Below are 26,002 nucleotides of genomic sequence, written 5' to 3'. Positions count from 1 at the left end.
AATCGCCATAGATATAATATAAGTATACATATAATAAAGTCCCCCTTTTTCTGTCTGCATGTATCTATGCACTCATGTCGGAAAGTTGTGGACGGAGTTTGTTTGAAATGTTGGAAATAAGGTTTTCTGAGGAAGGAATATATCTATAATGCTACCAGTGCAAAGCCGGGCCGGATTTCTAGTGTAATATGATAAATTGAAAGTAACTGGCTATTCGGCTTTTACGCCTAAACGCAAAGAATGTAGATACGAACGAATTAACAACAAACTACATAGGTATAACTATCTTGAATAAACTATTTATAACTAAATAGTATATAAATAAAGTTTGTATTGTGTAGGAACCTTAAGAAATTGCAGATAGACCTTATGAAGTAGGAAGGTATCTACAAAGATAACTACCTACATGTTGGAATACCTAATGGTTAGTCTATTCAAGGGTAGCTAACATTTTATAACATCTGTCATTTCCAAAATACCCGTTAATCGCGGCCATTTACAAAACAAGTGCCATATATCCTCCAAAGTTTTATTTACACCGATTAGATATCGATTAAAAATGATATGTCACAATAGTCAGTACGTAAGGAGCTCGGTGTATTGACACTGGCCGATACTGCGCCGATATGTTTACCGTCTAATAATACTTGCACATTATCTAGTAAATTCCGTGCAGCGTGACTGACTGCCGGACGAACGTTCTCCGAGGCAATATGGATAAAGATTGTGAGGAAAGTGACGAGAGCACTCGCCTTTTGGACAGAGGTTTTGAAAGAACTAGGAGTAGTGAATCGTGAGTGAGTGGCAACGGCAAGTCGTCAGTGGATATAGTGTTTGATAGCAGAATGATGAAGACATCTACTCAAGCAGATGATCTCGCGGCCACGTGGGGAGGCCGGCGATCTCTTCCCGATTCGGGAAGGTTACGTCGGGTTCATTCCTGGTCTGGTGGGCCACCAGATGATGGGGGCTCGGAAATAAGGATTTTGAGAGAACGGTAACAATTTTTATTTCAAAGCACTCGTTTACTAAAATAAGTTATCATACTTTTGTATCTTTAGCATTTCGGTGTTACGTTAATATCTACTTATCTGCGCCTTATCACTCAATTACAACGATAATCAAATTATAATAATTTTTCAAAGATAATATCTAACAGTTCAGTCCTTCAAATACCTACATACAAATATGCACTCCTATTTGCTGACAATTAAGTATATACATAAATGTTATGTACTTGCTAAATAAGAGGTAACAATAAGCAAGTGTTACTAAATACTACTAGATCACTAATATAAAAAATAATAATTGAAGGGATTATATATTTTTTGTTTAGTTTCACAAGTATTATTGGTAAAATTCCTTATTCGATTGTTTATTGCCAATATTAAATTTCTATTGCTTCAGCTAATCTTAACTAAAATGCACATTGTTAAGTTAAATCTATTTAGGTATATTGCACATTTGTATAAGGAACTCATATGCAGCTTAGTTTACGGTTTACGACAAAACTGATTTGTAATTTACCTAGTAGGTATTTAAAAAACTGGTGTACTTTTAAGCTTATCGTTCCTTATCTTCCGATCACTTCTAGACGAAGTAGGTATTTAAAGATAACTTCAACGTAGATATATTGTACGTGTAGTGACTAAAGATTTGATTTACTACCGACACCAGTAGTTCCACATAATTAAGCCGAAAAATTTTTGCATGCCTGGATCCTATTTAAGATCCAAGACCAAAATTTAAAATCAGCCCACGTATAAATCGCCGGTTACTCCCACAAAAGTGTCGTTAACAAATTGTTATTAAGATACACATACCCTAAATTTCATATCCACCGCTTTTAATTTAATTAGATACTTAAAAACTGACCCATAAATATGACCCAGGGATGCACTTGAAATATAGGCATAAGTAACTTCTGAAGATCTTGTTATTTAGGTACTGTCAACTGTTTCAGCTAGGTGTAGGTACATGTATTGGAGTCTCCAAATACAATTTTTTATACCTCAATTTTGTAGAGAACCTTAGTTCAAGTAAGTAATCATACGTTGATGAATAAAAATAACTAAGTAAATAAGGTATATAAATGTTAGGTATGTATATGGTATGTTTGCTATGTAGGTATTATAGGTACCACCGTCACTGCTAGGAAAGAATCCGTACATGTTGTGCAAAGAGAAGGGAGTAATGTAATATGTACGAGTATGTCGTAAAGGAACGATGACAGTGAACTCGAATGTTTATCTGCAGTCATGTGTGTAGACGCAGATATGGTCAGACAGTAGGCACGACAATCAGTGGGGGTGTGAACCCAATTAATTAATTATTATGGCGCAATATTTGTAGTACGTAGTTCCAAAAGCTTTGGTGATCGAACGGTTAACATCGAATAATAACTTCTGTAACTCCTTCTGTCGCATTCGGCTAAAACCGTGATGCATCATACATAGGGAGGCCAAGTTATAGAGTTATGCATTGGTTTAATTACTAACCGTTGCTCTTACTGTGAAAGAGAAAACATTGTAGGAAAACCTGCAACTGCCGCTGAGATTGCCTGCAGATTTTGCGGAGGTCAGACTAGTCGAGTTGAGTTGCATTGTAAAAAGTTTATGCTGCAAGTCCCCTGAATAGTTTTAGCTTGTGGCTAACAGTGTACCTCTTTTAGAGTAGGGATTATATTTTTTAATAATTCTTGTCGATATTTTTGACTTACCTACATATTAATTAGTTTTTAACGAGAGATACACGACGTTCGTCAAACAGATAGCATTTGCTTGTAATAGCCAACGTTCCTTGGTTATCAAAACTAGTATAACCCATAAGTACAGAAGTAGGCAGAGTTACCTATACTTCTTTACACTTGCCACGATGTCTGCATTGCTTCTTCTAGAATTACCTATCACTCTCTTCATACAGCTCGCCGGTTTAGGGTACTCCTAGCCTGACCTCCTTATCATCATCATGTTCTTGGTGTTAGTTTAGTATGGTTACGTCCTCACCTTTCTGGAGAGAAGGTTATTCGCTCATATGTCCGTATATACAAAAAAATACCTCTTTTTGTTTTAAATATATTGAATGACATGGCCACTAATGCCCTATAGGCACAGAATTATTAATAGTAACTGTCAACAGGTTAGTAAGGACACAAACCATGCCGCGGCCGGGAGCCGTGAGGCTGCTATCGCGAAGACAGCGGCTGACACTCGCGTCCCTGGCCTTGGTGGATTTCATGAGCTTCTGCTCAATGAGCATCATGGCGCCTTTTTTCCCTAGAGAAGCCTCCATGAAGGGCCTCTCTGACACAATGTGCGGAGTGGTGTTCAGTTTTTACGCGGTCGTCATGTTTGTTACTTCCCCGGTTTTTGGGAAATTTGTAAGTATTTTTGGGGATTGCTATTAAATTCACACTTTTACAATTCTTAGAACAGGGCAGACAACATTTTTCCATTGATCCATTGATTCAATATATTTTTAATTCATCCAAATTTAATGAGTAATCTTTTATTGCAGATCGTCAGTTTAGGGTTTTAATAAAAACCATACTAGGTATTTATACCTATATATACTACCATTGGTAGTTATACCTATTTATCCTTTTATAACTTTGCATGCATTTTAAATGCATGCAAAGTTATAAAATGTAGAAAATTGTTAATACTTTTTTATAGACTATGTACCTGGATAACCATTAAATTTAACTATTCGGTAATGAAAGACTGAGTCCACAATTATTTCAATGCTAGGAACATAAAAGACCATGACCTTATCAAACGTTGTAGTAGCGCGTGGGAGAACTCATCCAACTAAGGTACAGAATTGTAATAGTATTTTCACAGAGTATTTTAACTTGACCTTTTGTAATAAAATAAATACATAGTTACTTAATTACCGTATCTTTCTTCCAAAAACACGCAGCAATAAGAAACTAATCGAATAATGTAATAATAGTATGTTGTAATTCTGGCCCTAAGTAATTACTTTAGTAAGTAAAGTCCCACTACAATGTTCATGTTAAAATTACTCCTACATAAGCGTTCGTTTGCTAACATTCGGGAATTAGCAGGGACCCACGTGATTCGGCAAATAGGTTACGGCTTTTATTCCAGGAAAATAACTAGGTAGTATTCGCTATGTTACGCAAATGGAAGGTGCTATATGTAATAGCAAATGGGTAATAGTTATCAGGCACAGGTTATTAGTGATAGGAGGTCGACTTTATATGATTTTTATTGTACAGTCAACTTCAAACTCTCTTCTCTGACTACTTAAGCCAATGACGAAAATTAATATAAATTTTGCCAAAAAACATTATTTACTCTTTAAGTTTTGAGAAATTTCAGATATACTTAAACCTATTATGTTACGACAACCCTATCCGATCCACCAAACTGGAGGTGGGAAACTTACGTGGGTTAAAGAAACTGTAAAGAATTAAAAATTTTAGACTCATATGTCAATACTTACATGCCGATTTTCTTTATCGGTCTAGTGACGGTACATGCCGCATCCTAGACGGTATTGTCACTTTCTTTTCTCTTCTTACGGTGCCATCTTCAACGATGAAGGTCGGCAATCATCAATGTTGTAGTAATTTATGTGATTAATTAATTTCCTGTACTTATCCTTTTCGGATTGTATAAGGTTTTCGTTACTTATATATCTATATTGTTATCACATACGTACTCATCCTTTTTCCCTCTGAGCACTAAACAACAAGCATTCGCTTTAGTAAAAGAGTTATATTAAAAGTAAAATATATTTTCTATTTTTCAGTTACCAAAAGTTGGTGCAAAGTTCCTGTTTACTGCGGGCATGTTTATGGCTGGCGCCTGCAACGTCCTGTTTGGGTAAAGTTCAGTCAGTTTTTATCTATAGATTATCAGACTGTCCTCACGATTATATAGACAACACGTGTTTGAGCCTGCCATCACCTTATCATAAAAGTAGGTACACCATCGATTATATCGATGAAATATAAATATCCTAACGGTTTATTACTTTTAAAGACATTTTCCAATAAAAATTAATAAATTTTCCTCTTAGCCAAAAAAATACAAAGCCTAAGCCCTGTCGGCCTTTGTCCTGTCGGACTTAAGACATGCTCATAAGATAATTATGATAAATACATAACAACAAAAATGAAACATTTTAGTAGCGAACCGACATTCTATCGTCTCCATTTCGTCTAATCCCCGTTCGTAATGACTGCATCTTCTGTACATTTTTCACTCTACTAAGTTACACGTATAATATAAACAAATTAATCCAGTATTAAATTATTTTCAGGTGCCGTGTGGTTCCCGGCACAATTACAAAAAAGAATAGGACCACTCCATCTCTTTCCCATGGATGTCGTAAAAAGCGACTAAGGGATATGCTTATAAACTTAGGATTCCTCTTTTAGGCGATGGGCTAGCAACCTGTCACTATTTGAATCTCGGTTCTATCATTAAGCCAAATAGCTGAACGTGGCCATTCAGTCTTTTCAAGACTGTTGGCTCTGTCTACCCCGCAAGGGATATAGACGTGATCATATGTATGTATGTATGTATGTAATTATTTTCAGGACACTAGTTCTAGTGGAGGACAAGACGACGTTCACTGCTCTGTGCTTCGTGGTGCGCGGACTCGAGGCTCTGGGGGCGAGTGCGTACGCGACCGCCAGCTACGTGTTTGTGGTCAACGCTTTCCCTGAGAGTATTGGGTCGGTGCTTGGCATCCTGGAAACCTTCGTCGGCCTTGGCATGTCTGTGGGGCCTGCTATTGGTGGACTGCTGTACTCGGTACGAATTGGAGTAGTTATTTAGTTAAACAGTTGGGGGCCTAATGAAATAGGGTAACTGTTGTGACAGCTCCTTACGTTTGCGTACATAACCATCCTTTGTAGTTGGTTAAATACATGCTACTTATGGAACAGGGAATGTCATCAGAGTTTAAGAGTAAAAATATCCTCATTCAAACTGAAACCTACTCTTAAGCATACAGAAATTATACATAGGTAATATAAGACTAGCCCAGACCGCTAAACCTGGAGAATTCCACAAGATAAGAAACGAAACGAACGTGTGTTTGTTTTACGATAGGTCTCAAAGAAATAAACTATCTGTAATATGTACGTGTTTTCTATAAGTTTTTACTAACGTTTATTTTACAAAGAAGAGCCATCCTTAACTCTCTACCCGCTATTCTACATACATTAACCCGCTTCTGAAATTGCGGTCACTGGCAGACCAAAAAATATAAAGTCGGGGACAATTTATGGACAGGGATTCCTATTCTCAAAGGGTAACGAATACTGCTACTTTTATATTAGATATTTTAATGTTTCAGTTAGATCGGGGGCTTCGGTCTCCCATTCTATTGTCTGGGAGTGGTGATGGTGCTCACCGTGCCTATAAACTACTTCTTGCTTATTGACTGTGAAGGTAATTCTGATTTATTTATTTTAATTCAGTATTCGGAACGTACATTGTTTTACACCACTGGCTTTTAAAAAGCCTGTTTGAATTAAGGTATAACTGAAAATGAATCTTACGTTTTCAATGTAAAAAATACTATTTAATTGTTTGAATTATGTACGCAACTGTCAGCTTAGAGCTCTTCAAGCAACACGGCTTCCGGAGTCGGAAGCCTGTGTTGTTCTTAGCCGTGGGTAATCAAAGATTCCATCGATATATTTAATAATCTTAAAATATTCAATTAAAATAGCCGGGCCGTAGCAATCGTAGACATCGTAGCCATCCTTTAGCAAGAGAAGCAATTTTAGGGATTTCGTAGCCTGGGCGTAGCCATTGTAGACGTCGTAGCCATACTGTAGCAAGAGTAGCAATTTTAGAGATTTCGTAGCCTGGGCGTAGCGTAAGAAGAGCCCGCGACGAGCTATACATACATTTCCACGTATTATCCCTCATACATGGTAGAGAGAACCTTAAGTAACATCTGTTGAGTGCATTAAGCGATCATTTTTATCATAAAAATAGTAAAAACTGCTATGTATGTCTAGTATAATGCTCTCACTTTGTAGGTTACATTCAATTTTTATATTAAAAAATGCCTAAGTCTTCTCGCTGATTATTTCGTTAAATTTTACGTATATTTTCAGAATACGTGTATGGATCTAAAACTGCGTCGATAATGCAGTTGGTGAAGATTCCATCAATCATCATCACTGGCTTGGTGATAGTCATAGTATCCAATACGTGGGCGTTCTTGGACCCAACCTTGGAGCCACATCTACGCCAATTCAACCTATCAACAAAACAAATCGGACTAATTTTCCTGCTTTTCTCCAGTTTATACGGAATCTTCAGTCCAATTTGGGGATGGGTTGCAGACAGGTAGGTATAAAATGTGATAAAACATACAATTTAGTTTTTTTTTTTAATATAAACCACTCTATAGATAGACTATAGCAATTTTGCTTGTATATTTCTTGTGAAGTGTATCGATACACTTTTGACAGAGTGGTCGTGGTCGTCATGTTGTGAGGGTCAGATAAAACGCTTCGCCATTATTCTTTGCTGGCTAGTCCATTCCAGTGTAGAAGAAGTCATCCTTCTGCACTTGTTAATGGAGTAGTCCACAACAGACTTTGTTTGGTCGGTCCAGCGCGTAGGTTACCTTCCGTGCCGTCTAGAACCTTCTACTTTTCCCTGGACGACAAAACGTTCTATAAACAGATTGTTGCCTCTCGCGAAGGTATGCCTACATGCAAAATTAAGATTCTTTGGATGTTCTTGTCTTCCCTTCAAACCACAGGTCCCGGTTTGTAAATGTAAAATAATGTTACAGGGTCCATAATCACTGGTGTATGATGGTGTGGGGACTTTTTCTGTCCAGCATTGGGTTGCTATTGCTGGGGCCTTGTCCTTACATTCCTGGCCTACCAGGGTAAGAATTTATAAAATTTATTATTAGTTATACCTATACCAATCCAGTGTAATGTTCACAGGAAACTTACAAGAAAGATGTTTGGTGGCCTGTGTAACACAGTGGCCGCATTCTTTCTTCTGAGACAAGCCCGGGTTTGATCCCCAGCCAGGACTTCAATATTTATCTAAACTACATAAAGTATTTTATTAAAAATATACTATTCTTGAGTTATCCTAATTACCCAACATAAGTCTTAAACTTACTGTAAGTCTAGCAAAATCTTGGTAATTTGTTCCGTGTATATTTTGTTATATGTATGTATTTATTTATAGTTGATCTTCGCATTTCTTCTGAATGTTAAATTTATTGGTGTATTTTTTCAGTGATTTATGGTTGGATCTAGTAGCGCTGTCTATTTTGGGAATGTCTGTGGCGTTAACTTTGCTGCCGACATTCCAAGGAGTACTTACTAGTTCAATGTAAGTTTTATTTTCTTTATATCTAAAATACGTTAACTGAGAAAAGGAGATTTATTTTTGTGACCACAAAAGTCGCGTGAGCTTTCTTAAAAGGATTGAAAGACAAAGATCTTTTTATGAAAACAAGTTCTTTATTTTACTAGAAAAAACAGAGTACAATGCTTTAGAACAATAAGCAGCATTATCACTTTACGCATCCACTTACAGATTTTTTAGGTATTTCAAAAAGCGTAAACAATCACTCCACTAATCAAGGAGCGTGTGAGTGTTTTTAATATAAGTATAATAACTTGATTCCTTGAATCAACAGCATATCAACCTTCCCAAATTCATTACAAATCGATCGAATCGCCTTTATTACCACGCCACAGAGCTAAGTTGTAGGTGGTCAAAACTGAAATGATTCAACGACACTATTTTATAGTTTTGAGATCAATCTTGATTTATTATTCTTCTGTAGATACGAAGGTGGATGCCCCGAAGCGTTGGCCACGTACAGCGCCGTGGCAGGGTTATGGTCATGCTGCTACTCGCTGGGCGAAGTCCTAGGACCAGCGCTAGGCGGCGTGCTCTCCCAGTATTACGGGTTCCCACTGACGGCTTCTCTTTGCGCTGCAGCTTGCTTCTCCATGGTAAATACTCAAACTATAATTCATGTTGAATCATATCCATTCCGGAATAATGCAAAAATATACAGAAGATATAAATTTTATTGGTATTTTGATATATTTATAGATATTTATAAATAATCATACAATAAAACCACAGGATAGCTTGGACACGAATGCCATGTATCTTTAAGATGCGCGCGCATGGGACGCCGCGCCACAGATAAACAAGAACATAACAAGAAATAGTTTGTATAACATTTCAAACTTCTTTGAACATATATATCATTCCTCCACACTTATTTTGAGAACCTGTTGAAAATTATGTACATTAATCATAATACTTATTAAATACATTTAAACTAAAAATAACAACTTGTTAAATTAGTAGATATTAATTACAAATACTTTCTGTAATCAACCCGTGGAACATTTCGTCTAGGGCGAGTGAGAGATTCCGGCGGATCTACCACCGTTGCATCGCTACTGACGCCCTGCACTTGCTCAGAACTATGCTCGGCTGAAGAGTCATTTTGAATTTCAACAATTCTCTCACTTTCCTCCTCCTCACAATCTCTGCCAACTTCCCTGTCTCTATTATTTGTTACATGCTGAGGTTGTGAACTCATTTGAGTTTCATCACTTAGAGTTATCGCAGCCGGTTCTTGGGAAGAGACAGCAGTAACAGGATTCGATAAAGAAACATCATCAAGTAGATGGCCATCAGCTACTTCATTCTCACCGCCGGTATAATTAAGCAGTTGATCAACATGCCTGATACAATATTCATCTAAACTATCTATTGTTATTTTTAGTAGATATTAATTACAAATACTTTCTGTAATCAACCCGTGGAACATTTCGTCTAGGGCGAGTGAGAGTTTCCGGCGGATCTACCACCGCTGCATCGCTACTGACGCCCTGCACTTGCTCAGAACTATGCTCGGCTGAGGAGTCATTTTGAATTTCAATGATTCTCTCACTTTCCTCCTCCTCACAATCTCTGCCAACTTAAATATATCATTTGGCGACGAGGATGGGATGCCGCGCCACAGATAAACAAGAACATAACAAGAAATAGTTTGTATAACATTTCAAACTTCTTTGAACATATATATCATATTTACTTTGTCATACTAAGGCCGATCAGATGATCAACCAATTTGTAAGTATGGGAGAGTTAAAAATTGTTTTTATTGTAACCAAACTCAGTTTCATCGTACAAACATGCTGTGAAAATACTTATACAAAAAATCCACCCTGTAGAGATAGTAAGCGCTTACTGCTTCCTGTGCCGAATGCAGTCATATGAGTGGTATGTTTTCATGTAGCATCTCAATTCTCAAATCTCTTCAAACTTTCAAAAAATTTAAAGTTTTTGATTCTGTGATTGCGTGTGATGCAAGGGGACATAATGTCATTTCCATATAGTTTCCAGTTAAATATGGCTTTTCTATTGTGTAATCCGATTTTTTTTTTACCTTGACAAAAACATTAAGCTATAATTCACCTTGTTGAAATTATCGTATTTGATTCGTAATTATTGTATTTGTTACTTGGGCGCATATCTTATACTGTTAGCCATGGACAGAGGTTTGAAGACTATGGTTAACAAAAGATGTTGATCGTTTGAATGAAGGTTTTTATATATGTTTTACGGATGGAGATGGTCCACTATTAGAATTAGAAGGAATTAGGATTAGAAATCCTGTTACCAGCACAATGCACAATCGATAAATCATAAAAGCATTACACCCCCTCAATGACCTTAAATATAACTACACATAAGTATTTCATATCCATTAATGGAAAGGTTAAATAAAACAGAAAGGTCAGTGCACGTTGATTGAATCTCGAGTAATCCCTAGCGACCATTGTTAGTAGTGGAAATTCTTGAACAAACCTAGTAATGAAGTTTGAACAAATGGAGTACAAATATTATAAGGTTACAGTTATAATAAGAATAGGTATTGAGTATTGACACAGAATACCTACGTACTGACCAACTTTTTTTCAGCCATATTTATTTCTTACAAAACTCACTTCAGTATTAATAACGAATGTCAATTCCGTTCAAGTTTCTCGGATCTTGAAATGGAGGAAAATTGCCTTCATTTTTGGCCGTGTTCAAAAGACTGTGTTCTCACTTTGACCTGTATGTACCAGAATATTTGCCCGCGATTATCTGAATATCTCGCCTTTCGCTGAACCAATTATGATGCGGTTTTCAGGAAAGTGTTTTTACACTTTGTTTATCACGTTACACAAGAGAAGGTTTTAGAAATTTTACCGGCGTACTACAAAATGGTGGATATCGATTGGAGGCGGTTCTCTTTATACTAAAGTTATATATTTATAACTTATATTGGTTTCTTTTTAGGCAGTGGTCACTTTAACCTTCTTCTCACTCCGCGAGTCAGCAAAATGGGTCCAGTGTTCAGATTCCATGTGCGATTCCATTCCTTACACGGACACCACGTGGAACAGCCAGCACTTCTGCAGAACACGAAGTGCGCCCACCAGAGTCACTGACCGCTCCCCATTGCTCACTCCGTGCTCTTGTCTCTCTAGGAATGGTAGGCATTATATAATTTTTCATTATACAAACACATCATCATCCTTTGGCTTGTCACAGTATTGGTATGTTTTGAGAAAACCGTAGCAATAACTTATTGTGGAAATATTTTCTTCTTCACTCATTTTTAGAAGCGGTGGTTGTCAACAAAAAACTTGAATTAAATTATTTTTATTTTAAAGGCTACATTTTTGAGTGATTCGAGTGAACGGGAAAAAACAAACTCAAAACTCCTCTAAATTTATTTTCAGATATCAGTTACGGAGTTTCGCCCCCAAGACACTTTTGCCTCATGCACAATAAGAGCAACAAAAGCGGTTCAGCAAGCGTGGCCGATGCTATTGCATACTTCCTAAAATTCCAATACATGACCGACATGTACATCAAAATTCGGAGGTCACGGTCAAGACGCGAAACTAATAAATCTGATCAAAGTCCTGATCTATACCAAAATTATTTAGGCAACGGAGACGTCAATACTGTAGTTGAAAACGAAATAAACATAAATAACAATACAATACCAAAGAATAATCAAGATAACTATTGCACCTATTTGGATAACGCCATTTTTGGCAGCCCAGTGGTGATGGAGAATGTCAATATGGATCACTTGGTGGTGAAGAGGAACAATAAAGGCCTGGTGCCGAAGCTGATGTCATTCAGCGACGACAGAAGACCTTCAGGGGAAATCATACGGCACAATCTGGAGAAAGTGCAGTTCTACGAACAGAGCCAAAGTTGCGCCACGGCTGTGGACATTTTTGTAAGTTGATCATTAAATACAAACACCCTTTTTTAAGTTACTATATTTAAAAACGTTAGTTATAACTAAGCTAGTGCATTTTACTAACATGATTTTCAATTAATTTCCTAATCATAGGTAATAATAACACATAACCGTCCCAAGTTACCTTCAGGCGGTGAGCCATATGTTTAGTTCCCTATTGAAAAATACATGGCCAATTAGTTTACCTTCATACCACGTTAAAGTATTGCAAATACGTATCGATCAACGTATTTTCATTCATTCAAAGGGCATTCATGCATTTCATATTTTTAAACTAATAGCTGTTAAAAATAGGTCAATATTTTCAGGATGGTTGTGAGTGCAGAGACGGCGTGACGTATGTGAAGGGAACTGTTACGGTTTCATCTGCAGGTGCCTGCGAAGTATAGTTAGAATTCAGTGTAAGAAATAATTAATACATGTTATTCTCAAATATTTTATTATATTAACTAATTAAATAGTATGAATTACTAACACTTGTTATCATTAATTTAATTTCTAAGCTCGCTCATACGTGTACAAGTTTTGCTTCATCTTTGATGCCTGGCATTTCCGAATAGCAAAAATATTTCAAAAGTTGTGCACAATACTAGGAACCCAGAATTAGCAAGAGGTTGAAACATTCCATTCCCACGATGAACATTTCCCCCTTTCCAATATTTAAAACTCCTACAATATTATGAAATCCCAGTCAAATCGACCTCTGCTGACGATTTCGCGACATTCTACGGAAGAAATTTTGATTTTTCCCATCTTGACCACTGTCCAGTAGTCAAACAGGGCAAGGAAGACTGAAACGTAGCCGGGAAATTGTTCTCTGTGTATATTAATTGCGTTCTATGTAGCGCGTATATTAAGTAATTAAGGGGACAATGTATACGAGAGTATAATTTATATTACAGCTAGATGAAAAAATATAATAACATTTGACAATAACAACAGAAAATAATAAACGCCGTGAAAGCTTTATAATTACTAAAAATGTACTACTACATTTCTATCGCCGCAAATATGATAATTATCCGTACAAAAGATGTTACTTTATTAAATAAATAAAAATAAATATGGATTGGCATTCGAGCTTTTTAAATGGGCTTCCTCTTATTAAACCACGTCGATAGTAAGTACTAGGAGACCAGAAACTCACAGATAGGATATAGAATATTTTTATTTAGGTCGCTACCTAACATAAGAATTATTTTCTTTTTGCCTGATCATAAATGTCACTGAAACATTAAGAATACATAAGTAAAGTCGCTAAATATATTTAATTCTGAGATAATATGAGTTAAATAACCTTAAAACTTCTGACGCAGATTTCGCGGTAAATACGAGAGATATTGATTTTCTTCAACCCTCTCATTGAGGGGTTGCTTTGTAATTTCTGATTGGTCGTTGAAATCTAGGGATGAGGGAAAATCAAGGTTTGAAGGCGCCTCGAATGGGATAGTTATATACGTTTGGTGCATCTCTTTCATTCTTACTCCCTAGTGGTTTATGATATCCTGGTACCATGGGTTTCTTACTAGAGTAGGAAAATTGGTACCGTCTCTCAATGGCGCCACAAATTAACGATAGCATCTTAGCATTTTATTTAACTAAAAGGACATTATCTTATAGAGCAATAATGGCGACAAAATTTAATACTCGAAATCAATATTACCAAACACATGTAATGAAATATGAACCGATTATAACGACATATGGTTTGAGCGCAAATATGAAGCGAAGGCCAGTTCACGTCAGTGGTCTGCATGTAAGAGACATGAATCTGTTTTTAATTCTCTATAGTGTAATAGCAGTAGTTGTAGCTAAGCATACGAGCGACCATAAATGTGATGGCTTTCTTGTGCATGGAAAATGCCACAAAGCAGAAGTCCTAACAAATGGATTAAACCGGCCGTATCAACTATCATATTCGAACAGTACTGATAGACTTTACTTTAGTTACAATGTGGGGTTTCAAAACACAAGTACTTTTGAAATCGGTTACATAGATATTGGGAAACATCAAAAGATCCCAACGCCAGTTAATGTCACCAATGGATTTGCCACTGCCATTGATCACAAAAACGATATTATTTACTTTGGTGGCAGTGAAGGTATTTTCATGGATAATCTTACCGATTCAAAAGATATCCATCCAGTACATTTAAAATTTGATGTATGGGACTTATTTTACAGACATCATTTATATTTTATCCGTTACCCAACTATGAGATTATACAAAATTTCAAAGGGACCAAGACTTCAAAAACATATCCATGAAAAAATATATCAATTCGTAATAGATAAAGATGAAGATATATTTATCACGAATAAAACTGGATTATTTATGATAAAAAATGGGACTAACGAACGTATATTATTCAAAGGAGCGCAGATATTCAGAGCAATTGAGATAAATCATGAAGGAAACGCTTATTTTTGTGGACAAAATGAGATATACGTCGCGAATAAACATCATCATATTTTAGAGAAAATAGCAGACAAAAAAGACATATTTGGATTAACATTCGACAGTGAAAATAACATTATATTTTCAGATCCAGATCAAATAGTGAGATTAACTCCAGAAGATAAATAATACTTAGTTGGCTACTTCGATTGCATAACTACGAGTACCTACTTATTTACAACCTATGTATGAAGTTCTGCATAACCCTAAAGACTATTTACTTCTAAAACATTAAGTACCTATTTAAATACCAAAATTTCTTAATTTAGAAATTACGTTATCAAGTCAGTTTAATAACACCAAAATTAGATTTTCTGTACTAACTGGATTTGGGGCGTGGGTGCTTCCGAAGCCATATAAGTATGTTTATTCAGTTATATTTATTTGTAAACTTAAGTAATCTTGTTAACATCATTAAACAATTTTACTTAAATTGTGAATCACGTAAGTACGAGTCTTCATGAGTTTTAAGTGTACTGGTTGATCCGTTTGCACCTAGGTCATAGCTGAATAAAATGGAACCGTTGCGGTATTCCCCTTTACAGACACCCTTACCCTAAAAAAATACAAAGATGACACTGACTGACTCAAGGCATAGCCCAAACCGTGGGGTCTAGAGAAAAAGAGAAGCAAATATGTTTCCCGGAATTCCAGCGGGAAGAGAAATTACCTGAAATCACGTGCGGGCCGCCGACGATGTCCTGTAATTACATAATTTGTATGTACCTATACTTTCAAAATTACTTTAAAGTCTGTGATTGTAGAAGAAAAACAAAATTATCAAATCGGTTACGGCTGTTTACTAATAAAACTACTTGTGAATTCTGTATTTTATTTCTTAATTCATTCATAAATATTTTAGGTAAAACTTTACAACTTTAAAATACTTAATTATCTTTGGTTTTCATGTAATTATCTATCACTAATACAAAACAAATAATATGTGATTAGAAATGCATTTATTCCATGCAATTCATACAAATGAAGTAGACACTTTTTTACTGACCCAAGTTTATGATTTAAAAATATGATAAAATCGTCAAGTTAATACATTATTTTTGTGCTTTTATTATATTGTGCAATATACAAATCATACAACAATTTATATTTCATCAAACATTTCTATTTACTAGACAAATTATTGATGTTCGACGAATTTTTTTTCTTTGCTGTCATACGTCTGATAAGATATACCTATTTGTGTTGTACTTATTATGGCCATAACAAAATTTTTCATACAATATTTAATGAAAATATTCGGTCAACGTCTAACGTGAACACTTATTGGGACGGATAATATTTTTTTTGCATTTATAAATATTGAATTCGTCATCATAATGATATGAGTATTCAATTGACATTTACCATAAAGCTCTTGCATCTACTTCACTAATACTAGTCCCTTTTTAAAGATTGAAATAACTGCAATTAAATTCTAGGATTTTTTTCTTTATTTATCTCATAAATATATTATGTATATATAAAATTTATCATTCTCTGTAAGTATTAGTAACAAAAACACATCGCAAGGCTCTATTGGAAAACAAACAGTCGAATTACGAACATTTTCGTTTTTTGAAGTTTTTGAAAAGAGACGAGTCGAGCGAGATCATTGTAGAACTCAATCAGTCAAACATAAAACTATGACGTGGACTTGCCAAGAATAAGTAATATGAAGCAGACAAATATACTTTGCAGTGTTCTTTCAGCGCTGTTACCACACACCATTCTTCTAGATGCCACAGACAACTTCTTATTCTGCAGCATGCTGTGAATAGAGTCTATCTCCCACCGAGCCATGGCGCCAGGATCACGAGAAAAAAGGACGGAATATAACTGCGCGGGCCTTCCGTTTTTAGGTTCTTGACAAAAGTTGAGCACCAAGTGACCGCTCACCGCCTTTAGCACTTGTATTGAACCGCTGAACTGCTGGTAGTTAGGACGGGTTGTCAATGTTCCTGAAAAAAAATGTGAGATGAGAAAGACAAATGAAACTACCACTAGGTACATAAAACTGGTTAAACTGATGTTTGTGAATACATACTTAATCAAACAGATATTATTTTGTAATTTAACAACATGATTTTTTTTGTTAAAGTCTACTTTCATTTTTTTTAAAGGCACTTGACATTAACTCCCGGAATCATAAATTTTACTATTATTTATTCAAAACATACTTTAAACATAAGAGAATTAATAAATAATGGTTGGTTTTGTTGAGAGATTTGACACTTGAAATCTTGCTTTTTTCCAATGGGCATAATAAATTACAAAAAATAGTCGTGAGTGACGACCACTTGAGCAATATCTACAGTTCTTAATTTTTAGGATAAACTCTTCAAATTACATTAGAATCATCAAACATTGGCGAAATGAGCAAAGAATTGCTACGAGTTGAATTAGTGTCAGGGCAAGAAATTGGTTTTGTTTTAGATGTAGTAATGTATAACTTAAGTCGTTGTGGCGAAATTCCGGAGTCGTGTTTATTATACTACAATATTTTGTAAAAAAAAATTAATTATGTGTAGGTCCAAGAGTCAGACCAATCAGAAAACTTTCATAATTTAGTAAATAGTTCGTTTTATCAGCTCCTGAACGGGAATCAAATACTGGTAGGTAGTTTAAAGAGGGTACTACCACTGCGCCAAACAGGCAGTCACAAAATAAGTTAGGTTCTTACTTTCATCGAGATTCTCAAACTAACATTGAGCGGCCTACCTCAATCTATGATGCGATATAACTTTTTCGTAACTTTAGGAATTTCTTTTCTCAGTGAATTTTAAATACTTACCATTTTGTCCATCGAAGACCTGCCAATAGCCAGCAGAGTCGTTCCTGAAGTACAGCCCGTACTCCGTAGTCTGACCGGCCTCGTCCCACAACAGGCGCAGGTGACGGAAATCCTGGCGGAACTTGGCGTTGATGTGCTGAACGTGGAACAGCTGATTCTCAGTAGATGGCTGGAATACAACAACCACGAATAATAAATAAATAATATATAAAATATTTATTCAGTGAGCACTAAAAACCCTTGATTGATTGGGTAGGTATCGATATGCGAAATAAAAAAATTCAGCGCCATAAGGATTATTGCAACATAAATTCTACAAGATGTAAGGAAATAAAGAGAATTTCGTAAGAAAAAAGAACATTGAAATTCGAGTTTAGTCTATTATACTTGTGAGATGGTTTTATGGAAAATAGAGATAGGTAGGTAAGTAATGAATAGGTAGGACTCGTATGTAAGAATTTATTGCTACATCGTTTAAATTTGTACCATTTATTCTAGAAACATCTTAAGATCAGATTAAATAGGTCAGGCCATTTGACCTCTAAAATGTAGATGGCCAACTACATGAGTCAGTTCATTGTATCACAAGAGGTGAGGCTTAACGTCACGGGTCAAAGACAATTAACCAGAGATATTGGACATGTGATAACTTGTTAAGATACCGCTATATACACTTCAGTTCAGCTATACTTAAGTCTAGACGTGGGTTTCGTGTAATTGGACTATTGTTAGGACCAGTTGGTTCCCAAAATTTACTTGCCCAGTCCAGTTTCAACTGTTCGACTTTGATGTAACAAGGAAAAAAATAATAGAGTGCGAAAATTATATTACTTATATGACACATAGTATCTACTCTATCCCTCCAAAAATATCATTGCTATACTATACTACTTAACTTTGCCTCCGGCTTAATAATTTTTGAAAAGCAAATTAATTAGTTTTATTTACGTTTATTTTTAGCTTTAATTAATTTAGTACTTACATACATATTATCACGCGTTGATCACTTACGGGGTACACATAGTCACATAGCCAACAGTCTCACAGAGAATGATAGACCACGTTCAGCTGTATGGATTAAAGATGGAATTCAGATTCTAATAGTGACAGGTTACTAGCCCATCGCCTGAAAGAAAACTCCAAATTTTATAAGCCTACCCCTAAGTCGCTTTTTTCAACATCAGTGGGAAAAAGATGCAGTAATAGTTCTATTCTAAGGGATAATTTTGAAACTGAATAAAATATTTTTTATTTGCCGGTCTTGACATATGCTTACCCTTCTAAAAGTATCCTTCGAGTCCTGTATCTTTCACGATATTGAAGCCGTGAAACGAAGCCTAAGTCCTAACTTCCTCATTGATCAGTTATTTATAAACCCGAAATTTAGCGCAAGGCAAACGATCAAATATTAGTGGCCAAGCTATATAAACCGTTGTGTCTATTGGCTTTGATACCACTGATACAATGGTTGAGAGCCATTGATTATACTGACTCATATGTTTAGGTATGACAGACAATCATTGCGAACGCAACGAACCGACAAAGAATTATTTTATCGACACAATACGAGTAATGTCACAAACACCAATTTTCGGTGTCTGGAAAGAACCTTTTATAACTTTGTAAGTATAGGTATGATGACAGAACTTGATTCATATTTTGGGAAATAAGCGTCATTTGGCTGTTGGTAATTTGACAATGTTATAAGTATATGTTTATGTAAAGGAGATAAAACGTCACCTCACGTAATCATATAAAAACTGATCTGCGCATAAAACCAAGGATAAGGTATCTATTTATAAAGTTTTTAAGATAACAGTCAAATAATTATGCACCTAGGTCTAACATAGACAACAATTTCACTGATATCAAACACACTTAAGGGTACAATATCAAAAACCTACCTAAAAGTTAAATAGGTACGAGTACCTACCTTCTGAAATGTTCAACAAGTAAATGTTTTTCACACAATCACTGAATTTGCTGAAATGTTTCACAACCAATTAAAAGAAACAACCTGAACATAATAAGGAAGAGTTAAATATGACAAAAGGGCGATTGACACCGGATAACTAGTCAGGGGACACACAGGAACAGTGGGGGCTTCCCGGTTATCGTCGCAAATTACCCGCTGATAGATGTGAATTATTATGCCATATTGATAAACATTGCAGTAAATAAACTGTGATGTCTAATTACTAAAACACATCTAGTTTTGTATTCCCGATTCAAGTAAAGAGGAGTACAGGTGCATAGCCGACGTCGCTGGCCAGCCTTCCCCATTTCTTTTGCCTTGGTAACGGTACCGGTTCGATTCCCGAGAAAACGAATTTAATATTCTCATATCGGCAAATAATTGTTGAGTCGAAAACTAAGTTACGGTTTTCACAGAAGTTCAGTTCAATTACCTAAAGTATGTCGTGTGGTTACCGGCACTTTAGAATTTTTATTCTAAAGTCCACCCCATGTATTTACCCTGAATTTTGTATAAGGAGACTAAAGGATTGCCTTATAATCTTGAAATTCCTCTTGTAGGCGATGGATCGATGGAACCTGTCACTATATGAATCTCAATTCCAACATAAAGGCATACCGCTGATTGTGGCCTTTCAGTAATTTCAAGACTGTTAGCTCTGTCTACCCCGCAAGGGATATAAACGTAATATGTAAATAAAAGTGTTTTATAAGTATTATAATATTAATACATACATCATAGTATTATAGTTAAAACCGCGGAAAAAATTATGCTAGAGTATATTGCCATAATACCTACATACATACAAAATCGCGTGTCCGTTAAATTATACCTTTGATGTGAATAAATAAACAATATTCGGCAACCTTGGTTTCCACATTTTATTCTTCACTTTGTTTATATAACGTCAACCGCAAACCGATACATTTCATTTCGTTTTAATGCAAGGTCGTGAGGACTAAAAAATGTAGTAAAAAAAATTCAACAATATGACAATAATATTCACGGTCAAAATAAAAATCTAATAATGCATTATTCCGGTTACACTCGTTCCCGGTTACTTACTACCGGGTATACTGTAACAAGATGCATTGATTTCTCAGTGTCATAATTTTCGACAACTTTAATGGTTTAAAAAAATGTATACTCACGAACAGTCCCTAATGTTTGGTTAATTTCTTGTAGAGTTGTAGATGTAAAAAGAAAAATTTCTGCGATCAATTTGCCTAAACAACATTTTTCTTTCTAAAGATGAGAAAAAAAAATACAACATTCTAGCTTTTGTTCATTTATGTGCGTGAAAAGAAAACCTAATTTTTTCGCTTTAAGAGTTAGGGTTTTGCCATGGACTTGGACATGGGTTAAATATTTTAAGATTCCTAATAGAAGAACATTTTCAATATTTTAAGTCCTGTAACAGGTTCTGACCAGTTACAATTCAATATTGCGAATTGTGTTCTTTGGTAGTTCGATGTACCGCACGCGCATAGTTCGTAGATTACAATAATTTGCTCCAATTGAGAAGTTACACAATACGATCACTGAATGAGTTTCTTTAAATTATATTCTCTATCGTCGTTATCGTCGCTACTTGATATACAATCATAGACAGTGCGTGATGTTTTTAATAATTAATTTGTTAAACATTAGATAATAATTTCTCTGAAGTCAATAAAAAATATTCTTATTAGTTACGTAAGCTTTATATATATAAATCAGATCTACATTTGAAGTCAGTTCAGTACTTTTATATTAATGTAAAGTTACCTTAACCATTTGTAAGATAAAGAGGCAAAAAACATTTTTGTTCTAGTATATCTTAGTTAATCTGAAAAGATTATTATTTAACATACCCCGAAAGTAGTCCTTGGCATTTCTTGAGACTCCCAAATGGTAACAAGAGGACAGCTGTTGTACGTGTTTACACCTTCTTTGCTCAGGTGCATGTACAACTCAACGGCTTTCCATTTGCCCATCACTTCCATTATATCAATATCTTCAACTTCATGTCTTTCAGGACATTTTACTGTTATATTATGTTCGGTAAAGTTTGAAAACCTGGAGTCCGAATCATTATTTGAAAACTCATTGCTGCTAGTCACGACCGCACAAAATAAAAGAACGCATGAAATTAAAACGCGCAGTTCCATATTTAAATATTTGAATTCACATTTCGTTGTCGAAGTTTGAATTATGAAGAAGTTTTGATTTGTTTCAAGAACTGCGCACACGTCTGTCTGCCGGCAGTCGACTGGCAGAGGCAGCGCGCACGCGCCATTCGCGTCTTGCACTTACCATTGGAATGGAATATCGCACTTATACATACTCATATCGCTACCCACGTAACCTATACTAGAGTGCGCTTGCGGCTTTACCTGCGCAAAAGAGAAACTCCACGGTTATCTGTTTCCGTGGGAATTTCTTGAAATCCTTACAACCTATAAGACAATTTTACTTTAACCAATAAATATATTATTGTCTTTATTTTACCCAGATGTTTGGGCTGTGCGGTGACATGTCATGTAATAAGTTTACACTAACCATATTTTTACTATAGATATTGAGGGAAATTTATTATCAAAATACATACTACATATATGTAAATTACGCCTCTTTCCCGGAGGGGTAGACAGAGACCTTATCTTTCCACTTGCCACGATCCCTGCATACTTCTTTCGCTTCATCCACATTCATTACTCTCTTCATGCAAGTTCGTCGGTTTGGAGTACTCTTGAGCTGACCTTTTGCTAGAACGTCTCCGATTTGATCAAGTACGTTCCTGTAGGCCTTCCCACTCCAACAGTCCCATTCACACTTCCTTTGTATATTATCAAAATATCAGACATTAAAACAGTACACCAACTGACAAACCACACCGTTCGAAAAGGAGGTACTTAAATATCTAATTTGCAAACTAGTTGCGATTTGAGGCAGATTTCCCCAATATGTATTTTGCATTATGCCGGGATAAGGACCAATAAAAAATTAACAAAAAAATTAAAATCGAAAAAAATTAAAAAAAAAATTAAAATCGGATTACTTTTCGTACTAATTTCGCTATTGCTTTAAATCTAAGTTTCCATTAGCTAACTACAAAGGTATTTAATCATTCTCCTGATGTTCATAAAACATTCGTTGAAATGAACGTTAGTTGAAATAATTATGCTAGGTTTGTGATGATTCATATCATCTCACAAGAAATGTTTATCTAAGGTTATTTCTCATGAACTCATATCTCAAGTAAATTCAGTATAAATCGAATGTTAGTGTAAAATAATAAACATTAAATTATTAACTGTTGTCCGCAACTTTGTATGCGTGACAGAATCTTACGTGATGGTGTTCTTGTCAAATTTAATCTCATATATTGCCCAGGCTTATTGGCTTTGCAATCAAAGAAGTTTCATCAAAATCCGTCCTGTTGTTCCGGAGTTGCACTCTACACGTTACGATCAAACTGTCATCTTTCAGTCAAAGATAATGTTTTTTGCATATCTATACATATAATAAAACAGTAAAAATATTTTGTCTGTACATTTAGTATTTTTTACTGAAATGGATAGCGGAACACTTAGAATGAATAATAGGAAGCAAAAATTTTTGTTTTGAATTTTTTGTCTGTCTGTATGTATGATCACGCTATCTTCGAAAGAACTGAACTGATATACTTAAAACTTTCACCAATTGCTTTGTTTTAACTCAGAAAAATATTCAAAGTTTGTTTCATCAAAATCGGTTCACTAAAAATAAAGTTATCATCAATTTAATCAAATGAACTCAAGGCATAAGTTTGCCTGCAAATAAGTTCATTTGCCTGCAAATAAGTCATTTATCACTGTATGACAGCATTATACCTATAACATATACATATAAGTGAAAATCAGTTTGATAATATCCTGGTTTTGCCATACATATTTATATTTATTTATTGGTCAAAAATAATTTACTCGGTAAGGTCACATATTTAAGTAAATATTTCATATGATTAGTAGGTATATTGATTTATTTCACATTATTGTACATGCAACACGAAATGTACGCGGACGAAGTCGCGGGCAACAACTAGTAATCAAATATAATCCTACAACTACTAAATTATATGAATGGATACACGTTTCCTACTGTTTCATTATTCGTAGAGAAAATTTGGACGAAACTTATAAAACTCAGTCGTACTTTGTGCGGTTTCTGCCGAGAGTAGAAAAAGACCACTTCATGTGAATGATAAAGAGTTAGAAAAGGACAAACGCACGTAAGTAAATTTAAGGTTACATACTCCAAAAAAAAAATCAACTCTCATTTACATGTTCGGAGTGCAGCTGCTTACGAGTACCTAGTACTTAATTTTACATACATATATGATCACGTCTTTACCCCTTAAGGGGTCGACAGAGCCAACAGTCTTGAAAAACTTATAGGCCACGTTCAGCTGTTTGGCTTAATGATAGAACTGAGATTCAAATAGTGACAGGTTGCTAGCCCATCGCCTAAAAGAAGAATCTCAAGTTTATAAGCCTATCCCTTAGTCGCCTTTTACGACATCCATGGGAACGAGATGGTGTGGTCCTATTCTTTTTTTTCATTGGTGCCGGGAACTACACTTAATTTTATTTATCAAAATAATAATGCACAATTTTATATAACATGTCGGAACAATATGTTCCGTTTTTTACATTTGCCTACTGAACCCAAAAACATTCCACTGTTTAAATAAATTCACTCACCTGATCCACCGGCTCGGAGATGTGAACAACGATGCAGGATCTGGCGTAGTCCACCCTCGCGTCTCCGGCCAGGTGCTGGATGAACTCCACTCCATACCACATACCCATCAGGTTGTCCACCCAAATCCCAACTTGAGGAGACCGGTTCATACAATAATCTCTAATATTCGTCATAAACGGCATCTCGTAAGAACTATAACCTCCATAATTTTGTCCATAATTTTGCCCGTAGTTCTGCCCATAATTTTGCCCATATCTCTGAGTGCTGTAAACCCCATTGTACAATCCACTCGATGAAGAATACGAATTGTAATTATTAGTTGAGTAGCCTTGATTATAATTAGGATACCTCGTTGCTTCGGGAAAGTTTGATATGTCGCTTCCGTAAGTGGTTTTCGGTGGATATTGGTTATACAGGTTCGATATTGTAGAGTAGGTAGAATACGGGTTCGGGGTTGAAGATACTCCATATCGTTGGTAATTGGCACATTCTACTGTCCACAATACGCTGAAGAATGCGATCAGATACATATCTATCTAAATTTCTTTCACTAACAGAGATGGCGTCGCGTGATAGTTCGGATAAAGTGTGACTGGGCCTGAGACGCTATGAGAGTGGGATGTAAACTAATTAAGATTAATTTTATCCGCTGGGTCGCCAGATAAAAAGGGTGTATCTCGTATTTCGTAAGTTTCTTATTCTTCGTTAATTAGTATTCTATTATTGAGTGGAAATATTTAAGTAGGTAAGAAAGGGCAGAATAATACCTCAAAGAGAAATACCTTTTCAATACACAATTTTATATTAACAGTTTTGAGATACATATTTAGGTATATGGAATAACGACATGCATAACATGTAATAATGTATACACACAGCCTGGTTGTAAATAAGTCTATCATCGGAAACTGGTGATAACAGAAGAACAATATATATCGCGTAGCCTGGTGTGCCATTGATTCAGAAATAAATGTTTCATTGTGATAATCTCCTTGCTAGGTTCTTTTAAACACTGTTTAAAAAAAGGCAGAAAGTTATACTCAGAAAATAAAGAAGAAAAATTTCAACAAAGCTTGGCGTTCGCACAACAGAAATTGAAAACGTGTTTTCAGCAGGGTTATAAGACCTCTCTCTGGGAAGTATGTTGTTCGTAAAAGTTTTACCTCGTTTGCATAATTTCATTCTACAAATTGGTTATTCTTTACTTACGCACTTTTCTCTTCTACGAACGCTCCAACTATGTAATCCGTTTCAACGATAAACGATTGGTAATTAATTATTCAAATGAATGAGACAGATAAATGTTTGCCCATATTATAATATAGAGAATTATATATTTTTAACAGTTATCAAGTATTCCAATTTTCTGATGTTATTTGGAAAGAAGAGTACCTCGATATTTACCTATGTTCCTTATCTTCAAATTTTTCAAGTTAAATGATCCTTCCTTAAAATTTAGCTACCTAAACGACATTCAAAAGAGTTATATGGATTAAATTCCCTCGCAGGGTATTTTGGACCATATTTGCAGTCAAGATGGTGGTAATCATGGAATGTTGTAGGGGAAATCATTTTGTGTAATTACAATGCACACTTTCTAAAGTAAAACCTGTGAAAGACATACGAGTACATGAGTACATATTCGCTACCAGTCGCCTACGTTCAAGGCTTAGCAGCCGTAAGCAGCTCACTGTATCTACTCCACTATGTGTAAAACCCTCTAAAA

The 26,002-nt window shown here is 35.4% G+C and overlaps 3 protein-coding genes across 3 annotated transcripts; 2 read left to right on the top strand and 1 right to left on the bottom strand.

The window, feature by feature from the left end:
* The first annotated feature begins 565 nt into the window (after positions 1–565).
* LOC106137008 (MFS-type transporter SLC18B1-like) lies at positions 566–12,728 on the top strand. The gene is made up of 12 exons (XM_060954400.1): positions 566–997; positions 3,139–3,379; positions 4,780–4,853; positions 5,573–5,789; positions 6,341–6,431; positions 7,109–7,343; positions 7,798–7,896; positions 8,262–8,357; positions 8,818–8,989; positions 11,346–11,541; positions 11,792–12,303; positions 12,636–12,728. The coding sequence occupies exons 1-12, from the start codon at positions 846–848 to the stop codon at positions 12,714–12,716; spliced, it is 2,166 nt and encodes a 721-aa protein (XP_060810383.1). The 5' UTR covers positions 566–845; the 3' UTR covers positions 12,717–12,728.
* A 790-nt stretch (positions 12,729–13,518) lies between these two features.
* On the top strand, positions 13,519–14,914 carry LOC106136993 (ommochrome-binding protein). The gene has a single exon (XM_013337717.2). It carries the CDS (start codon positions 13,883–13,885, stop codon positions 14,912–14,914), a length of 1,032 nt encoding a protein of 343 aa, XP_013193171.2. The 5' UTR covers positions 13,519–13,882.
* Positions 14,915–15,600: 686 nt separating this feature from the next.
* On the bottom strand, positions 15,601–24,811 carry LOC106136992 (uncharacterized). Its single transcript, XM_013337716.2, has 3 exons — positions 24,276–24,811; positions 17,577–17,745; positions 15,601–16,743 (listed from the first exon to the last, which is right to left on the bottom strand). Exons 1-3 carry the CDS (start codon positions 24,804–24,806, stop codon positions 16,427–16,429), a joined length of 1,017 nt encoding a protein of 338 aa, XP_013193170.2. The 5' UTR covers positions 24,807–24,811; the 3' UTR covers positions 15,601–16,426.
* Between the last annotated feature and the right edge of the window lie 1,191 nt (positions 24,812–26,002).

The sequence above is a fragment of the Amyelois transitella genome, chromosome 4 (genome assembly GCF_032362555.1).
Source record: "Amyelois transitella isolate CPQ chromosome 4, ilAmyTran1.1, whole genome shotgun sequence".
NCBI classification, from domain to species: Eukaryota; Metazoa; Arthropoda; class Insecta; order Lepidoptera; family Pyralidae; genus Amyelois; species Amyelois transitella.
Note: the sequence above shows the minus strand (reverse complement) of the source record. Positions and strands in the feature narration are given on the sequence as shown.